Below are 16,490 nucleotides of genomic sequence, written 5' to 3'. Positions count from 1 at the left end.
AGTTAAAAACCCAAGTCAGTATGGGGTACCATACATTAAATGATGTGAGCTGCCCAATATACAATGGATCAGAATAGATTATCTAACCACCAAAACCTCCAGGGAATGTTTATCAAAATTACAACTGTTCACTGAATTCCTGTTATGTTCTGGGCACTGTTGTGGATCCCGGAATCCAGCAGTGAACAAAGCAGATAAATTTTCTGGCCCTGAAGGAACTTATATTTTAGTGAAGGGAGACGGCTAATATAAGATAAAGGAGTTGTTGGATGATGTTGCTAAGGAGGAAAAGAAAAAGCAGAGAAAGAAAGATTCAGAGCACTGGGGAGAGGGCTGCATAGCTAGTGTGCTCAAGGAAGGCCTCCCGGAGAAAGTGACATTTGAGTGAAGACCTGATGGAGGTGAGGGAGCAGAGCATGTGGATATTTGGAAGGAGCACGTTCCATTCCAAAATAAAACAATAAATGAAAAGCCCTTGAGATTGGACAAGTCTGGCATTCTCAAGGAGGCTGTTGTGGCTGGAGTGGGAGGGGAGAGAGAGAGGACCTGCGGTCAAGGGGGCAATGAGGAGCCAGGCCAGGTGAGGACTCTGCTGTTTACTCAGGGTGTCGTGGGGCCTATTGGAAAGTTCTGAGCGGAGTAGTGACATGATCTGACTTCCATCTTCCCAAAGTCACTCTGGTTGCCATAGATGTCTGAGGCGGCAAGGGTAAAATAGGAAGACCTGCTAGAAGGCTCCATCCAGGTGCTAGAATTCATCCAGGTGGGAGGTGACTATGGACGGAGCCCAGGTGACATCAATGGAAGTGATGAGAAGTAGTCAGATTGAGGATATATTTAGAAAGTAGAGTTGTCAGTATTTGCTGCTGGATTGGATGTGACGTGTGAGAGAGAGGGATGACAAGGACAACGGCAAAGCCTTTTGCCTGACCAACTAGAAGGATGGGGTTGACATTTATAGACATGGGGGAAGATGGTGGGGAGAGACGGTTTGATGGGGAACTCTGAGAGTACTTTTGGAACATGGCAGAAGTATACATTTGGGAGTTTAAAGTTGTGACTGGTTATAGTCACTTGGAGAGTCAACATAGAGAAAAGGACTGAACACTGAACAGTGGGGTCCCAGCTTGTAGAGGTTGGGGGAGAGATAGTCATTGAGGGAGGTGGAGAAGAGAGGGAGATAGAGAGAAGTGGAGAGAATTCCATCCAAGTGGAGAAAGTGCTTTAAGAAGGAGGGTCAAGTCCGAAGCTGCTGAAAGGTCAGATGATGGGGACTGAGAAAGGGCCAAGGCGTTTGGCCGCAGCAGGATCACTGGTGCTTTGACAAGAGCAGTGGGTTCAAGGGAAAATAGGAGGGGAGGAACTGGAGACAAGTAACAAAGACCACTTATTTTCAGGAGTTTTGCTGTGAGGGGAGCAGAGGAATGGAAAATGCAGTGGTAACCAGAAGAGAACTGTGAGATCAAAGGTGTTATTTCAGAATGTTATGAATTCTGATGATAAAAATAACCCCTCATATATTACTAGTGGGAATGTAAAATAGTGTAGCCGCTTTGGAAAACAGTCTGGCAGTTCCTCAGAAGGTTAGACAGAGTTAGCATGTGACCCAGCAATTCCACTCCTAGGCACATATCCAAGAGAACTGAAAACATATGTTCAAAACCTTGTGCACAAGTGTTCCTAGCAGCATTATTCATAATAGCCAGAAGTAGACACCCCCCAAATGTCCATCAACTGATGAATGGAAAAATAAAAGGTAGTGTAGTCATACAGTGGAATATTGGCTGGCCATACAAAGGAGTGAAGTACGTGCCACACATGGATGATTTCATCCTTGAAGACGTTATGCTGAGGAAAAGAAGCCAGTCACAAAAGACCGCTTATTATGTGAATCTGTTTGTATAAGATGTCCAGAATAGGGGACTCTGTAGAGACTGAAAACAGACAAGTGGTCACTTAGGACTGGGCTTCTGAGAGGTTGGGGGGGAAGTGGGGAGCAGTGGTTAATGAATATGGGCTTTCTTTTCGGAGTGACGATATTCTAAAATTGGTTGTGGGAATGGTTGTACAGCCCTGTGATACACTAAAAACCATTGTATTGCACACTTTTTTGAAAATAAAAAAAAGGGGAGGGGGATTGATGCTATGGGAGAGGAGGGAACGAAGTCCTTGAATAAGCAGGAGAGATGGGACGCAGCGCCCGGGCGGAGGGGTTGGTCTTAGCTCAGAGCAGACATTGTCCCCCGGAAGCAGGAGCGACGGGCCGGCCAGCCTATGGCACAATGCTGTCAGCTGAGAAGCGCTGGCCAGAAGCTTCTCACTGTGGGAACTCTCTTCTCATTGGGTCAGTTTTCGATGTGAAGTGGGCAGCAAGGTCATCAGCTGAGAGTAGAGATGGTGGGGGGGCATGGGGTTGGAGGCCTAAGGAGGGATGAGTGTGACGTAATTGCACACGAGATGGGGAGTGTGTTCACGCAGGGTGGGTGGGGGACAATGGAGGTTAAGGGTCGAGCGCCGCGGTGAAGACGGCAAGTGTGGTTCCAGTTCCACGGTGGACAGCTATTCACACTTTACCAGCTCTGAAGGCAGGCTGCTCCTACAGTGACGCAGTTAAACCAATCATGTTTTCCAGCAGACAGTATTTACTATGTGAGGCATCTTATGTATATTAACTCATTTAAATTCATAATGATTCTAGAAGTGTTATTGTTAAAAAGATTTTTTAAAAAATCTTTTTGCCTCGCGACACAGAATGTGAGATCTGAGTTCCCTGACCAGGCATCAGCCCCACTCCCCCGGCACTGGCAGTGCAGAGTTTTAACCACTGGACTGCTAGCAAGGTCCCAAAGTATTATTATTCTTCCCATTTTGCAGCTGGGGAGTCTGAAGCACAGAGAGGTAAATAATCAGTCCGAGGTCCCATGTGTCAGGGCCCAAGATTTACATTGTGTCCAGCACTGCTGCTTGGGGACAGCCCAGAGGAGAGGGAGGCTGGACATCACCCGGGTCAGGAGCTTATCAAGGTGACAATGGAGAGATTGCTGGGCAGATGAGAGTGTGAGGAAGGAGTATGAAAAGGATGGACATTGACTAAGTCAGTGATGAAGGGAAGTTAGGATCCAAACAGGGTGAGGGGCAGTGAAAGGGAGGGAGGCCAAAGGGCTGGAGTTCCCAGCAAGGCTGAAGAATGTTGTAGAGTCTAGATACTAGAGGTGAGCTAGAAAGTTGGGTGTTTTGGAAGATGGGATCTTTAAAATTAAGGTTTACTTGGAGCACAGCTACTAGTCATGACAAAGGCCATGGTGTGACTGTAGAAGTGGGGGGAAGGAGAAGAGTGGGGAAGGTTGCAGGAAAATGGGGTGCCAGAGGATGGTTAGGTTCTAGATCTCATGAGTCCTTCTGATGGGCTACCAAGTAAGGGTTCTTGGCTTCCCTCAGGAAGAATTCAAGAATGAGCCATGAATGAATAAGTGAAAGCAGGTTTATTAAGGTACACAAAGGTAGAATGCAGTCTGTCTCAGCAGGCAAGAGGAGTCCCAGGGAATGGAAAGTTCAGTTCAGTTCAGTTCAGTCACTCAGTCGTTTCCGACTCTTTGCGACCCCATGAATTGCAGCACGCCAGGCCTCCCTGTCCATCACCAACTCCCGGAGTTCACTCAGACTCACGTCCATCGAGTCAGTGATGCCATCCAGCCATCTCATCCTCTGTCGTCCCCTTCTCCTCCTGCCCCCAATCCCTCCCAGCATCAGAGTCTTTTCCAATGAGTCAACTCATCGCATGAGGTGGCCAAAGTACTGAAGTTTCAGCTTTAGCATCATTCCTTCCAAAGAAATCTCAGGGCTGATCTCCTTCAGAATGGACTGGTTGGGTCTCCTTGCAGTCCAAGGGACTCTCAAGAGTCTTCTCCAACACCACAGTTCAAAAGCATCAATTCTTCGGTGCTCAGCTTTCTTCACAGTCCAACTCTCACATCCACACATGACCACAGGAAAAACCATAGCCTTGACTAGACGGACCTTTGTTGACAAATAATGTCTCTGCTTTTGAATATGCTATCTAGGTTGCTCATAACTTTCCTTCCAAGGAAAGTTCAAGTGGCCCCCACATATAGGGTGGTTAGTTTTTCTGGGCTGGGTAATCTCATAGGCAACTGTTTCGGGGAAGAGGGTGGGGATTTCCAGAAATTAGGCCATCACCCACTTTTTGGTCTTTCGTGCTATCTGGGAACTGTCCTGGTGTCTGTGTGTATCTGTCATGAAGCTAATATATTACAGTGGGCATATAAGGAGGTTCAGGGTCCACTGAAAGTGGAATCTCCTGCCATCTTGGGCCTAACTGGCTTTAACCAGCTTTTGTCGTATCCTCAACAGCTCTGGCATTCTTTTAATGGTTGTGCCCTGCCCCCTTCCCTCCTGTCTCAGAAGGGAGAAGGAAAAGGGACCCAGAGGCAGATTGTTGGAGGGGACGTTGATGGAGATACGGAACTCACTCAGATGACGATTCTCATCACTCAGATGACGGCAGCAGTAGTGCTGGGAGGCGAGGCAGTGCACAGGGGAAGGTGAGCTAGTGGACTGGAGACCGGGCAGCACCCTGTCCACCCAGGCCCAGTGGTCCCAAATGTGCAAGAAAACAGCCTTCACCCGAGAGGCTGCCGGGGCCACCTCGGCTTTACGGTCATTTGCTCAGCCCTTCCCTGCATATCAGGCTCCCCTGGGAGCTGCAAGAACCAGGAAAAGCTACCAGTGCTCAGGCCCACCCTGACTAACCAGAATCCAGCAAGCAGACTCGTTGATCAGGATCGCTGGGGGTGGGGTCCAGATGGAAGCAGATTGTCAGAGCTCCCCGGATGATTCTACTGTGCAGCCAGGATGGTGAGCTGCTGAGTCACAGCAAGAAGGTAAAGAGAACATCCAGAGATGGTTTGCAGCAGTGGGGGATTGTGCTGATGACAGAGCCCAGTGGTAGGGTGCAGGCAGTTGGAGAGGCGCATGGAGGCTCTACTCAGAGCAGGGGACAGACCTGGCCATCCTGGGGTTGAAGTCCTTGTGAAGAATGACCCAGGAGTCATGGGCATCTTGCAGCAGCCGAGCTAAACTGGGCCCTGGGACCAAGGACCTGGCCTGGTGGTCTCTCAGTCTGACTGTGGAGATGAGGGTATGAGCGGGCAGGGGTAGAGGGGGAAGCTTGTCAGGAGCCCTGGAACCCTGTGGATTCCCAACTTTGTAGGATGGGAGAGTGTTGAAATTTGGGGTGACATCTCCAGTGGACAGTAGGGAAAATATGAGGAGAAAAACAATAAATATGCATGTGTGTGGTGTGTGTGTGTGATGTGTGTGTGTGATGTGTGTGTGATGTGTGTGTGTGATGTGTGTGTGTGTTGTGCATGTGTGTGTGATGTGATGTGTGTCTGTGTGATGTGTGTGATTGTGTGTGTGATGTGTGTGTGTGTGTGATGTGTGTGTGTGTGTGTGTGTGTGATGTGTGATGTGTGTGTGATGTATGTGTGTATAATATTTATGGTGGTGGTAGTGTAGTCGTTAAGTTGTGTCTGACACTTTGGGACTGTAACTTGTCAAGCTCCTCTGTCCATGGGATTCTCCAGGCAAGAATACTATAGTGGGTTGCCATTTCCTTCTCCAGGGGATCTTCCCAACCCAGGGATTGAACCTGAGTCTCCTGCATTACAGGTGGATTCTTTACTGCTGACCCACCAGGGAAGCCCCTTAGTAGTTGGACAAAAGTTCATTTGGTTTTTTCCATAACATCTTTACCAAAAAGCCCTGAATGAACTTTTTGGCCAACTCAATATACATCATTGATATACATATGAAATATCACTGGAAGGGTAGGCAAGATACTGGTACCATGGTTACATCTTGGGAAGACGAATTGAGTGTCTGGAATACAGGGGTGAATACCTTTTTGTGCCTTTTCAGTTTCAAGCCACATAACCCCTTTACTATTAATCAGTCGTGATAGAAGCCACACTTTTTCAGGGCTGTAGCCCAGCACAACCTGAACCAGGCAGGAGCTTTGGGCATCCGCTTTGTGGCCTCTGGATGAGACGAGTGAATGGTTCTGCCTGATGAGGATGGGCCTCAGGGTCAAAGGTGTATGGTAACCCCTAGAGAAGAGAAGTGGGTTCCCTGCAAAGGCCCAGGCATAGCAGTTCGTGGAGGAACTTTGTGATCCCCACAATCAGAGTCAGGCTTCTGAGCAGGATGGTAAGGCAGCCTTGATCCCAGGGGTAGGCTCTGGAGTTGGACGGTCTAGTTCCAAGCCCAGCTTATCAGTCAGTCATGGGAAGACTAGTTCCTTGTCCCCTTGGGGCCTCATTTTCCTCAGCTGCAAGATAGGGGGACCCATGGCAGTTTGCTCACAGCACCACCAGGAGAGCATGTAGGACTGTCCTGGGGTGCAGAGACGGTGTGGTGAGCGTTAGCTAGTATTTCTTCTCATCCATCGTGAAGGTGACACTGTTCTTGGGCAGCGGGAACCTGGTGCCTCTGTGCCATCTGGTGTCTATGGGCCCATCTGTGCTGAAGCAAGGGCACGTGCTTCTTTTTTGCACCAGTCCAGGCGAGGGCTCATCAGCTTCTTGTTGATTCAAAAAGCATCTTCATGCCGCTGAGTCAAAAGCCGTGGAACACCTTGCTCCCTGCGTCAGGAAGTGACTCAGCTGTATGCCTAGCAAATGGCAGGAAGCTGCTGCTCTGTGCCAGGGAGGGCACCCAGAAGCAGGTTCGAGCCTCGACTTCAGTGAGGAAAGCCCATTTCCCACCTCTCCTCTTGCAGTCACATCCTGACGTCTGGAAAAGACTCTGGGCTTTCTGAGGTCTGGCTGTGGGCTCATCCTCTGAACAGTATCATCAGGACCTTGTTGAAATCAGGCACCATGATCCCGAAAATCCTGAGAGAGCACCTTTAAGGAGCACAGGCACTCGATGGTGAAGGTGCCTGCTTATGCCCAGATGAGCACTGGGCTTCGGTCATTTCCACGGGCAAGGGTGCCCATCCACGCTGCAGGCTGGAAGCAGGGGTGCCCAGGAACCACTCACCAAGGTCCAGGCCTTGGCTCTCTCGGCTGCTGTCCTGGGGGCTTATTAATGTCAGATTTGGGTCCATTACTGTACTTCAGAGGAGTCTAGAGGTGGGAGGGGGAGGAGAGAGAGTTGGGATACAGAGGAAGCGAGAGTGGCCATGTGTTGATAATATGCTGAAGCTGGGCGATAGGTACATGGGGGTTCATGACACTATCCTTTCCACGTTTGTACATTACACAATCAATGTCTCATAGTTTTAAAAATGGAACAGGAACAGCAACTAGATACAATCTTAATATACAAACAAACACAAACCAGTTTTTGTTTCTATCCAAAGTCCTTGCATGTAAGACAGTCCTAGCCCATGTGTATACATGCTCGGTCACGTCTGACTCTTTGCGACTCGATAGACTGCAGCCTGCTGTGCTCCTCTGTCCATGGGATTCTCCAGGCAAGAATACTGGAGTGGGTTGCCATTTCCTCCTCCAGGGCATCTTCCCGACCCAGGGATCGAACCCGCACCTCTTGTGTCTCCTGCATTGGCAGACAGTTTCTCTATACCTCCTCCGAGAAATCCCACACACCATGGAGCCAGCTCTGTTGGTAGTTTGGGATGATGGTGTCCTTCCTTAGGTGGCTGCCTCCCTTTTTGAGATTTGGCCCTGATGGTGGCCTAGGAATTTATCCACATCTTAGTTTTAGGCTTAGGGAATGGTGAAAATCCTAATGATGATGTGTCTCACACATGGCCCTGACCTTTTTGTAAAAACTTTAGTAATGACTGTTGTTCAGTTGCTAAATCTTGTCCATCTCTTTGGGACCCCATGGACTGTAGCCCTTCAGGCTCCTCTGTCCATAGGGCTCTCCAGGCAAGAATACTGGAGTGGGTTGCTATTTCCTCCTCCAGGGGATCTTCCCAACCCAGGAATCAAACCCGAGTCTCCTGAGTTGGCAGGCAGATTCTTTACTGCTGGGCCACCAGGGAAGCCCGGTAATGACTGACCTAGATCAAAAAGGAAAAAAATCACTTTAGAAAGAGAGAGGGAGAAAAGAGAATGAAAGGAAGCCAGCTTGGAAATAGCCTTGTTTTATAAAGTAGAAATTTAAATTCTAAGGATCTTCTTGTCCTAGAAGACTGGATCTTAGCACAAAAGGGCTGGCACTTCATAGCCCCTGATCTGGTCCTTCCTGCTCAGCTCACCTCCAGGACACAGGTCAGACTCTGTCTGTCTCTTTCTTACCCTCCATCACTTTTCCCTTCTCTCCTGTGTGCCAGGCACTGCTCACACAAAGATGAACAGGAGATGGGCTCCACCCCTAAGAAGCACAGAGTGTGGAAAGACAGACAGACACATAAGCCTGTCATGCGGCTGTTGACAAGAGCTGTGAGAGCCCAGGGACCACGACTGGCTCTCCAGAGGCAGTCAGGAAAAGCTTAAAGAGCAGGTGATATTCATACTGGGTTTTGAGAAATAAATATGTGTTCACCAGAAAGTGAATGGGTGCAAGGGAATTCCAGGCAGAGGAAACAGCCTGGACAAAGACCAGACTGTAAGGTCATGATGCTTTTGAGGGATAGTTTGGATGTTCAGAACGTAGGATGGAAACAGATTTTCCAGCAGACAGTGCTGCTGCTCATTTGCTCAGTCATGTCCAACTCTTTGCGACTCCATGGATTGTAGCCCGCCAGGCTCTTCAGTCCATGGGATTTTTCAGGCTAGAATACTGGAGCGGGTTGCCATGCCCTCTTCCAGGGATCTTCCTGATCCAGGGATCAAACCCTCATCTCCCATATCTCCTGCATTGCAGGTGGATTCTTTACCCAATGAGCCACCAAGAAAACCCCAGTAGATAGTGGTGAGCCATCAGATACTTCAACATGCAAATGACATGACCAGAGCTGTGTCTGTTTCAACTGGTCCTGTCTTACAAAATTTTGTGCTCCTTCCTGGTTGGAACTCTCCAAACTACCCAGAGCCCTCCCACTCTGTCTAGGTTTCTAGCCTGAGGTTCGAGCAGCTCGGTAGGACTGTCATGACTGACATCCATGAACTTAGATGGCATGCCTTCTAAGCGTAGGTAGTCCACCCACTGGGCTTCCCTGGTGGCTTAGATGGTAAAGAATCTGCCTGCGATGCAGGAGACCCAGGTTCAGACGCTGGGTCAGGAGGATCCCCTGGAGAAGGGAGTGGCTACCCACTCCAGTATCCTTGCCTGAAGAATCCCATGGATGGAGGAGCCTGGCAGACTATAGTCCATGGGATTGCAAAGAGTCAGACTGAGAGGATCATTTAAAAAAAAAAAAAAGCCATGCAGGAGAAGGGAGGTACCTAAGCTCTTTCCCACTGAGACTATGATTATTTTATTTTAAAAATAATCTCCAAATTTCTGTTAGGAGCATGTATAGGTCCCTAAAACTTTACTCACAATGCCAAAATCCGAATTGCCCTGAAATACAGAAAAAATGTTTATTCTTTCTCCCATAACTCATTTGGCAGTAAGTGACCTGAACAGATGTGAGGCTATTTATAGTCTTTATTCACTTGGTGTGAATTTTCATATTCTGCTTCAGAAATACAAATGTATCTGATTAAGGGTGCTGCCCCAGACCCTACAGGGGGTGTCATGCAATTATGTGGTATACACACCATATTATCCTTCTAAAATAAAATTAGAAGCAAAGCCTGATTTCCAAAACCAGTCTGGCCTTCAGGTTTTTAGATGAGAAGATGCAGGCCTGTATTACCTTTGTAAGGAAGATGACTCGGCAAGCAGAGCAGGCCCTCAGCAGTGTGGGATGACTCTGTGCCATTTCTCTGGCCATCTTTCTTTCCCGGGTTCCATAGTGAACATTTTAAACCGCTTCCACTGTCTGAACCTTCTGACCTCTCTTCCCAGCACACCTCACCCTTAACAGATGATTTGGCCTCCTGCTTTATGGGAAAAACAGGGGCCACCAAGACAGCAACTCCCTTAGATGACAGAGACAGAAACGAGATATACAAGTTTATCCACAGCTGCCCCATGCTGTCCTCCTTCCCTCATCTCCTATGGATGACAGCTCCCCTTCTCTCCTCTAGATCCCCTGCTCTCCATCAGCTGTCAAGTCACTGCATTAAAAACAAAAACGAAACAGCAGATCTAAAAGCGACCCTCCAGTGATTTCTTAGCCTTCCCCCGACACTGCCCTATCTTTCACTCCCAGCCTAGCTTCCCCACCGAGTGTCCACCTTTTCTCTCCCTGTTTCTCACCTCTCCTCCTTCCTACTTGTCTTCTGGCCCCAGGACTCCCTGAACATCTCCAGCTGAGCTCACCCCTGCTCTCGTAGCACCTTTCACTCCGTGACACGGGTCCCCCCCTCCCTGGTGGGCTGTTTTCCCACGGCCTCCATGACCTCTGTCGCTTTTCCTCCTGCCTCCACTGCTGCTGCTCCTCTCCCTCCCTTGTTTGAGCTTCTTCCCTGCTGGCTTTTTTGGCTACATTAGTTGCAGTGAGCAGGGGCTACTCCCTAGTTGCGGTGCGTGGGCTTCTCATGGCGGTGGCTTCTCTTGTTACAGAGCACAAGCTCTAGAACGTGGGCTCAGTAGTTGCGGCACACAGGTTTAGTTACCCCGTGTCATGTGGGCTCTTCCCAGACCAGGGATTGAACCCGTGTCCCCTGCACTGGCAGGTAATTCCTAACTCCTGGACCAGGAAAGTCCCCTCCTTCCTGCTTTAAACTCGCAGACCTTGACTTGGCCCGGCTCTTGCCTCTTCTCGCTCTACCCACAGCCTCAGCTGCAGTCCCTGCTGGTCCATCTGCTTCTCACACATCATGCCTCAAGCTCTGTGCTCCCCTCGAAGCTCCAAACTCATTTGTCTGACTGCTGGCTTGATATCTCCTTGTAGAGATCTCAAGGACACATTAAACTCAATATTTCTAGAAGGGATGTCTGGACCTCCCCTGTTCAAACCCCATCGAGTCTTGCCCCTCTTCCACTGTTTCCGTCTCCACCCACTAGGGTCTGCAGGCCAGAGATGTGGCCGTCACCCTGGCATCTCTCCCTCCAGCGCCCCCCATCAGCAGTCCATCACTAAAGCAGGCTTGGGTTTTCCCGCTATAGCCTCTCCATCTGTACTTCCCTGGCCCCAGACAATGCCACCATTATTTCCCACCTGGGCCCCAGAAAGTGTTTCCTTGCAGGTCTGCTGCATTCGCTGGTTTCTTTTAGAAATGCCTACCTGACAGTTTCCTACCTCTTTCACACCCCTCACTGCTTTCCCTGTTCAGTGCTTTTTTAGGATCAAGACAGGATCCTCACGCTCGTCTGCTCAGGCTCCACTGACTCTCCCAGCCTCTCCTGTTCCACTCCGGCCTGTCCTCAGCACTCCAGTCAGGCTGGCCTCCTCTACTTCCCTTCTTCCACACACCCCATGTGAAAAGGGTATCCTTCCTTTTCCCCCCTCAGGGCCTCTGCACACACTGTTCCCTCTGTCTGAGTCCTCTTCCCTCCCTTTAGTGAGGGCAGCTCTAACAACCCTTTCTGGACTCCCTGGTGGCACAGTGGATAAGAATCTGTCTGCCAATGCAGGAGACACGGGTTCAATCCCTGGTCTGGTAGATTCCACGTGCCACCATGCGCCACAGCTACTGATCCTGCGTGCTGCAGCTACTAAGGCCTGTGCACCTAGAGCCCATGCTTCACAACCAGAGAAGCCAGCACAGTGAGAAAGCCTGTGCACTGCTACGAAGAGTAACTGCCCCCCCCAACTTGCTGCAATTCAAGAAAGCCCAAGTGCAGCAATGAAGACCCAGTGCAACCAAAAAAAAAAAGATCTCTTCCTCTGGAAGCTTTCCCTGACCTGACTCAACTCAAATCCCCCATCACACGCTCTCCTAGAATTAGGTACCTGGCTTTCTCGGCCCTTGTCACTTTTGGAACTTAGCATCTGTTTATAGGCTCGTCTGACCAGTGTCCATCTCTCCAACTAGAACGTCAGCTCCACGAGAGCTGGGACCTTACCTGCTGTGGACCAGGCCTGGTCCACAGGGTTTGCTGAGCGAGTGGCTGATGTCGTATCCACAGGGAGCCCCCAGCACGTTATAGCTGTTGAGAGTACAGTGAGGGAGAGGGGGTGGGAGGATGCAAGGGGCTCTTGGCTCCTTAAGGTCTGCACATTGGGCTTTCTTGGTGGGCCAAAGATGGCTTTATCTCTTCAGCACATGATGGGAGACTGTAATCTCCCTGGAATTCGAATACTAGCCAGCCAGGCAGTGCTCCTGGGCCTCCACCTGTGTACAGGACCCGAAGCCAGAAGGCTCTGCTGTCACCTTCCTCTTCTCCTCCTCCTCCCTGAACCCATCATTCTGCCAACCTCCATGCACGCCACCACCTTCTCTGCTGGGGAGTGACTCCTGGTGCTCAGACATGCCTGGGAAGCTGCTGAGATGCTGAGCTTCTGCCCTCAGTGTTAGGGCTGAAATATCAGAGCTGGAAGAACCCAAGCCCATCATTTTACTGTGCCCACAAGGAACAGACTCCCTCACAGGCATGCAGCAAGGGGCAGCCAGCCTGGGACCATGTGGGGCTGTCCCCGCAGGGGAGGCAGATTTTCTAGTTCACTCCTTGCCTTCCTCATCTGTGTGGAGTCAAGTCACTTTGGTCAGCCTCAGCAGCAGAGGTCTGAGGGGAAAGTGGTCAGAGGAGTGTAGCTGCAGGCCAGCTGTGTCAGGAGCTGGAGCTGGGAGGATGCCGCTGCCCAGTGTCGGACAGTCTGTATTTAGTAACTCCTGAGTCTCAGCGGGCTGGCTCCAGTGCTTTGAGTGAGTTATTTCATCCTTGGTCTTAGTTTACTCTTTCCAAATATGAATAACAATTCCTTCCCCTCCACCAAAAAAATTCCCCCAAACACCCACAAAAACCAAAAGCCCACCCCTGGCTTGACCTGGTCAGAGGCCTTTTGTCAGGATTACATGATCCTGTGCACGAGGCACTGCTTGAGACTGTACATTTGATCTTCACAATCACTTTGGGAGGGAGTTGTTCAGTCGCTAAGTCGTGTCCAACTCTGCAGCCCTATGGACTGCAGCAGGCCAGGCTTCCCTGTCTTTCACTGCATCCTGAAGTTTGCTCGGACTCGTGTCCATTGAGTCGGTGATGCCATCCAACCATCTCATCCTCTGTCGTCCCCTTTCCTCCTGCCTGCATTCTTTCCCAGCATCAGGGTCTTTTCCATTGAGTCATCTCTTCACATCAGATGGCCAAAGTGAAGCTTGGAGCTTCAGCTTCAGCATCAGTCCTTCCAACATTCAGGTTTGATTTTCTTTAGGATTGACTGGTTTGGTCTCCTTGCTGTGCCGTCCAAGGGACTCTCAAGAGTCTTCTCCAGCACCACAGTTTGAAAGCATCAATACTTTGGCACTCAGCCTTCTTTATGGTCTAACTCTCAAATCCGTACATGCCTAATGGAAAACTCATAGCTTTGACTATATGGACCTTTGTCAGCAAAGTAATGTCTCTGCTTTTTAACATGCTTTCTAGGTTTGTCACAGCTTTTCTTCCAAGGAGCAAGTGTGTTTTAATTTCATGGCTGCAGTCATTGTCCACAGTGATTTTGGAGCCCAGGAAAATAAAATCTGCCACTGTTTCCACTTTTCCCCCATCTATTTCCAGTGCAGTGATGGGACCAGATGCCATGACCTTTGTTTTATGAATGTTGAGTTTTAAGCCAGCTTTTTCACTCTCCTCTTTCACCTTCATCAAGAGGCTCTTTAGTTCCTCTTTGCTTTCTGCCAGAATAGTGGTATCATCTGCATATCTGAGGTTGTTGATATTTCTCCTAGCAATCTTGATTCCAACTTATGATTCATCCAGCCCGGCATTTCACATGATATACTCTGCATATAAGTTAAATAACAGGTGACAGTATATAGCCTTGATGTACTCCTTTCCCAACTTTGAACCAGTCTGTTGTTTCATGTCTCATTCCAACTGTTGCTTTGTGACCTGTGTACGTTTCTCAGGAGATAGGTAAGGTGATCTGGTATTCTCATCTCTTTAAGAACTTTCCACAGTTTGTTGTGATCAACACAGTCAAAAGCTGTAGCATAGTAATGAAGCAGAAGTAGATGTTTTTGTGGCATTCCCTTGCTTTTTCTATGATCCCACAGATGCTGGCAATTTGGTCTCTGGTTCCTCTGCCTTTTTAAAATCCAGCTTGTACATCTGGAAGTTCCGGTTCATGTACTATTAAAGCCTAACTTGAAGGATTTTGAGCATTACCTTGGTAGCATGTGAAATGGGTGCAATTGTATGGTAGAACATTCTTTGGCCTTTTGGGACAAAGACTTTATTATTATTCCCATTTTTCAGCTGAGAAAACAGAAGCTCATAAAACAGGCACCATCACTTGCCTAAGCCTTCTCAACGGTTTCAAGAGGGAGTCAGACTTAGATCTGGGTCTGTCTGACTCTAAAATCCTATGCCGGGCCCAAGCCCTAGTCGCCGCCTTGAGGAGCAAACAGTAAAGGGAAAACAGACATGAAAATGTTTGGAAGTTACTCCATGCCCTCTAGATGCTGTGGAGGCCCTGGCTCCTCTCACGTCTGAGGGTCTGGCAAGGGGTCCCCTCTCTCAGAAGTGTCTGAGTTCTATGCTTCGAGTTGGGTGAGCTGAGGGGGTGGTTCTTCTGTGATCTAGGGCATGTGCAAATGAACTTTAGGTCTTTTTCTTTTTTGGAAAAGGGAGTTTGGGTGAGCAAGAGGGAGAAGTTGGTGTCTTTCTCATGGTTGGAAGTGGAGGAGGTATCGGGGAGATATTGGTGTTCTTACTTGTCTTGTACTATTGTGTGGGCTGTACGCTGCATGACTCCAGGAGGCACCATTCACACTGTAGTCTGAGTGAATGACACTCCCTAGAGTTTGCCCTACACATCATTGCTGATAGCCTTGAAGATGTTCCTTGATATGATAGCTCCATGGTAAGCAGTGATAGCAGTTAAAATTAACTTGGAACTTACTATTAAGCACACAGCATTGATTTTATCTTACCTAGGGCCCACAACAATCATCTGAAGTTGATACTATTTTTTTTTATTAAAGTAGAGTTGATGTACAGACTTCCCAGGTGGCGCAGGGGTTAGGAATCTGCCTGCCGATGCAGAAGATGCAAGAGGTGCAAGTTCAGTCCTGGGTCAGGAAGATCCCCTGGAGGAGGACATGGCCACCTGCTCCAGGATTCTTGCCTGGAAAATGCCATGGACAGAGGAGCCTGGCAGGCTGTAGTAGTAGTCGTCCATGGGGTCACAAAGAGTTGGACGTGACTGAGCGCACGCATGGGCGTACACACGGGCACACACACACTGGCACACACACACACACACATGCACACACACAGTTTTTGTACGATATTATTAAAGTTACAGGTGTACAATATAGTGATTCACCAGTGTTTAAAGGTTATACTCCATTTATAGTTATTGTAAAACATTGGCTGTGTTCCCTGTGAGGTACAGTACATCCTTGCAGTTTATTTGAAGCCTAATAGTTTGTGCCTCTTCACCCCTACTCCTGTGTTGCCCCTCCCCACCTTCTCCAGCTGGTAACCACTGCTTTGTTCTCTGTGTCTGTGAGTCTGTTTCTTTTTTGTAATGTTCACTAGTTCATTGTATGCTTTAGATTCCTGATACGCTTGTTTTCTGCGTTTCACCTGTGGGGAACATGAGGCTCAGGGGGCTGGGGGAGTTGCCCGAGGTCACACAGCCACAGTTCTTTACCACTGTGCCACGCTGCCTCTGTGAGGCTGAGGAAAGGGGGTGTGGTGGAAATTCTACTGCAGGTGAATAAAGCTCTTTTTTTTTTTTGGCTGCCCCACGTGGCTTGTGGGATCTTAGTTCCCCCCATCAGGAATGGAAACCAGGCCACGGCAGTGGAGGTGCTGAGTCCTAATCACTGGACTGCCAGGGAATTCGCTAAAGCCGTTATCTCTGTGTCTCTTTTCTTCGCCCTGCCATGGCTCCCCCTCCCCGGCTGTAGCTGGACAAGATGTTGGACCCCCAGGTCTGGCGGGAGGCAGCCACACAGGTCTTCTTCGCTCTGGGGCTGGGCTTCGGGGGCGTCATAGCCTTCTCCAGCTACAACAAGCAGGACAACAACTGCCACTTTGATGCCGCCCTGGTGTCCTTCATCAACTTCTTCACCTCGGTGCTGGCCACCCTCGTGGTGTTCGCTGTGCTGGGCTTCAAGGCCAACATCATGAACGAGAAGTGTGTGGTCGAGTAGGTGGCACCTCTCCTCCTGTCCTCTCTTCTCCAGTCCACCTTCCCCTGGGAGAGCCCCCCTCCACCCGGGCTGGGGGATGGAGGTCAGAGCAGCTCTCTGTCCTCAGCCCTGGACCACAGGGCCAGCTTCAGAGATATCTGTGTCCATGGTCTTCAGTGACCTTCCTGGGTGTCTGCGAGGTGC

At 49.4% G+C, this 16,490-nt stretch overlaps 1 protein-coding gene and 1 non-coding gene across 5 annotated transcripts in view; both read left to right on the top strand.

The window, feature by feature from the left end:
- SLC6A17 (solute carrier family 6 member 17) overlaps window positions 1–16,490 on the top strand; it is a 55,535-nt gene that overhangs the window by 30,222 nt on the left and 8,823 nt on the right. For all 4 annotated transcript variants that reach the window (XM_024985253.2, XM_024985254.2, XM_024985257.2 and 1 more), the window contains 1 exon segment: window positions 16,062–16,303. In XM_024985253.2, the coding sequence (XP_024841021.1) occupies window positions 16,062–16,303 (242 nt within the window).
- Window positions 5,740–5,801, top strand: MIR2285AS-3 (microRNA mir-2285as-3). Its single transcript, NR_162234.1, has one exon. It is a non-coding gene; the product is annotated as a microRNA mir-2285as-3 (primary transcript).

This window comes from Bos taurus, chromosome 3 (genome assembly GCF_002263795.3).
Source record: "Bos taurus isolate L1 Dominette 01449 registration number 42190680 breed Hereford chromosome 3, ARS-UCD2.0, whole genome shotgun sequence".
Lineage (NCBI taxonomy): Eukaryota > Metazoa > Chordata > Mammalia > Artiodactyla > Bovidae > Bos > Bos taurus.
This window is presented reverse-complemented; position numbering and strand designations above follow the sequence as displayed.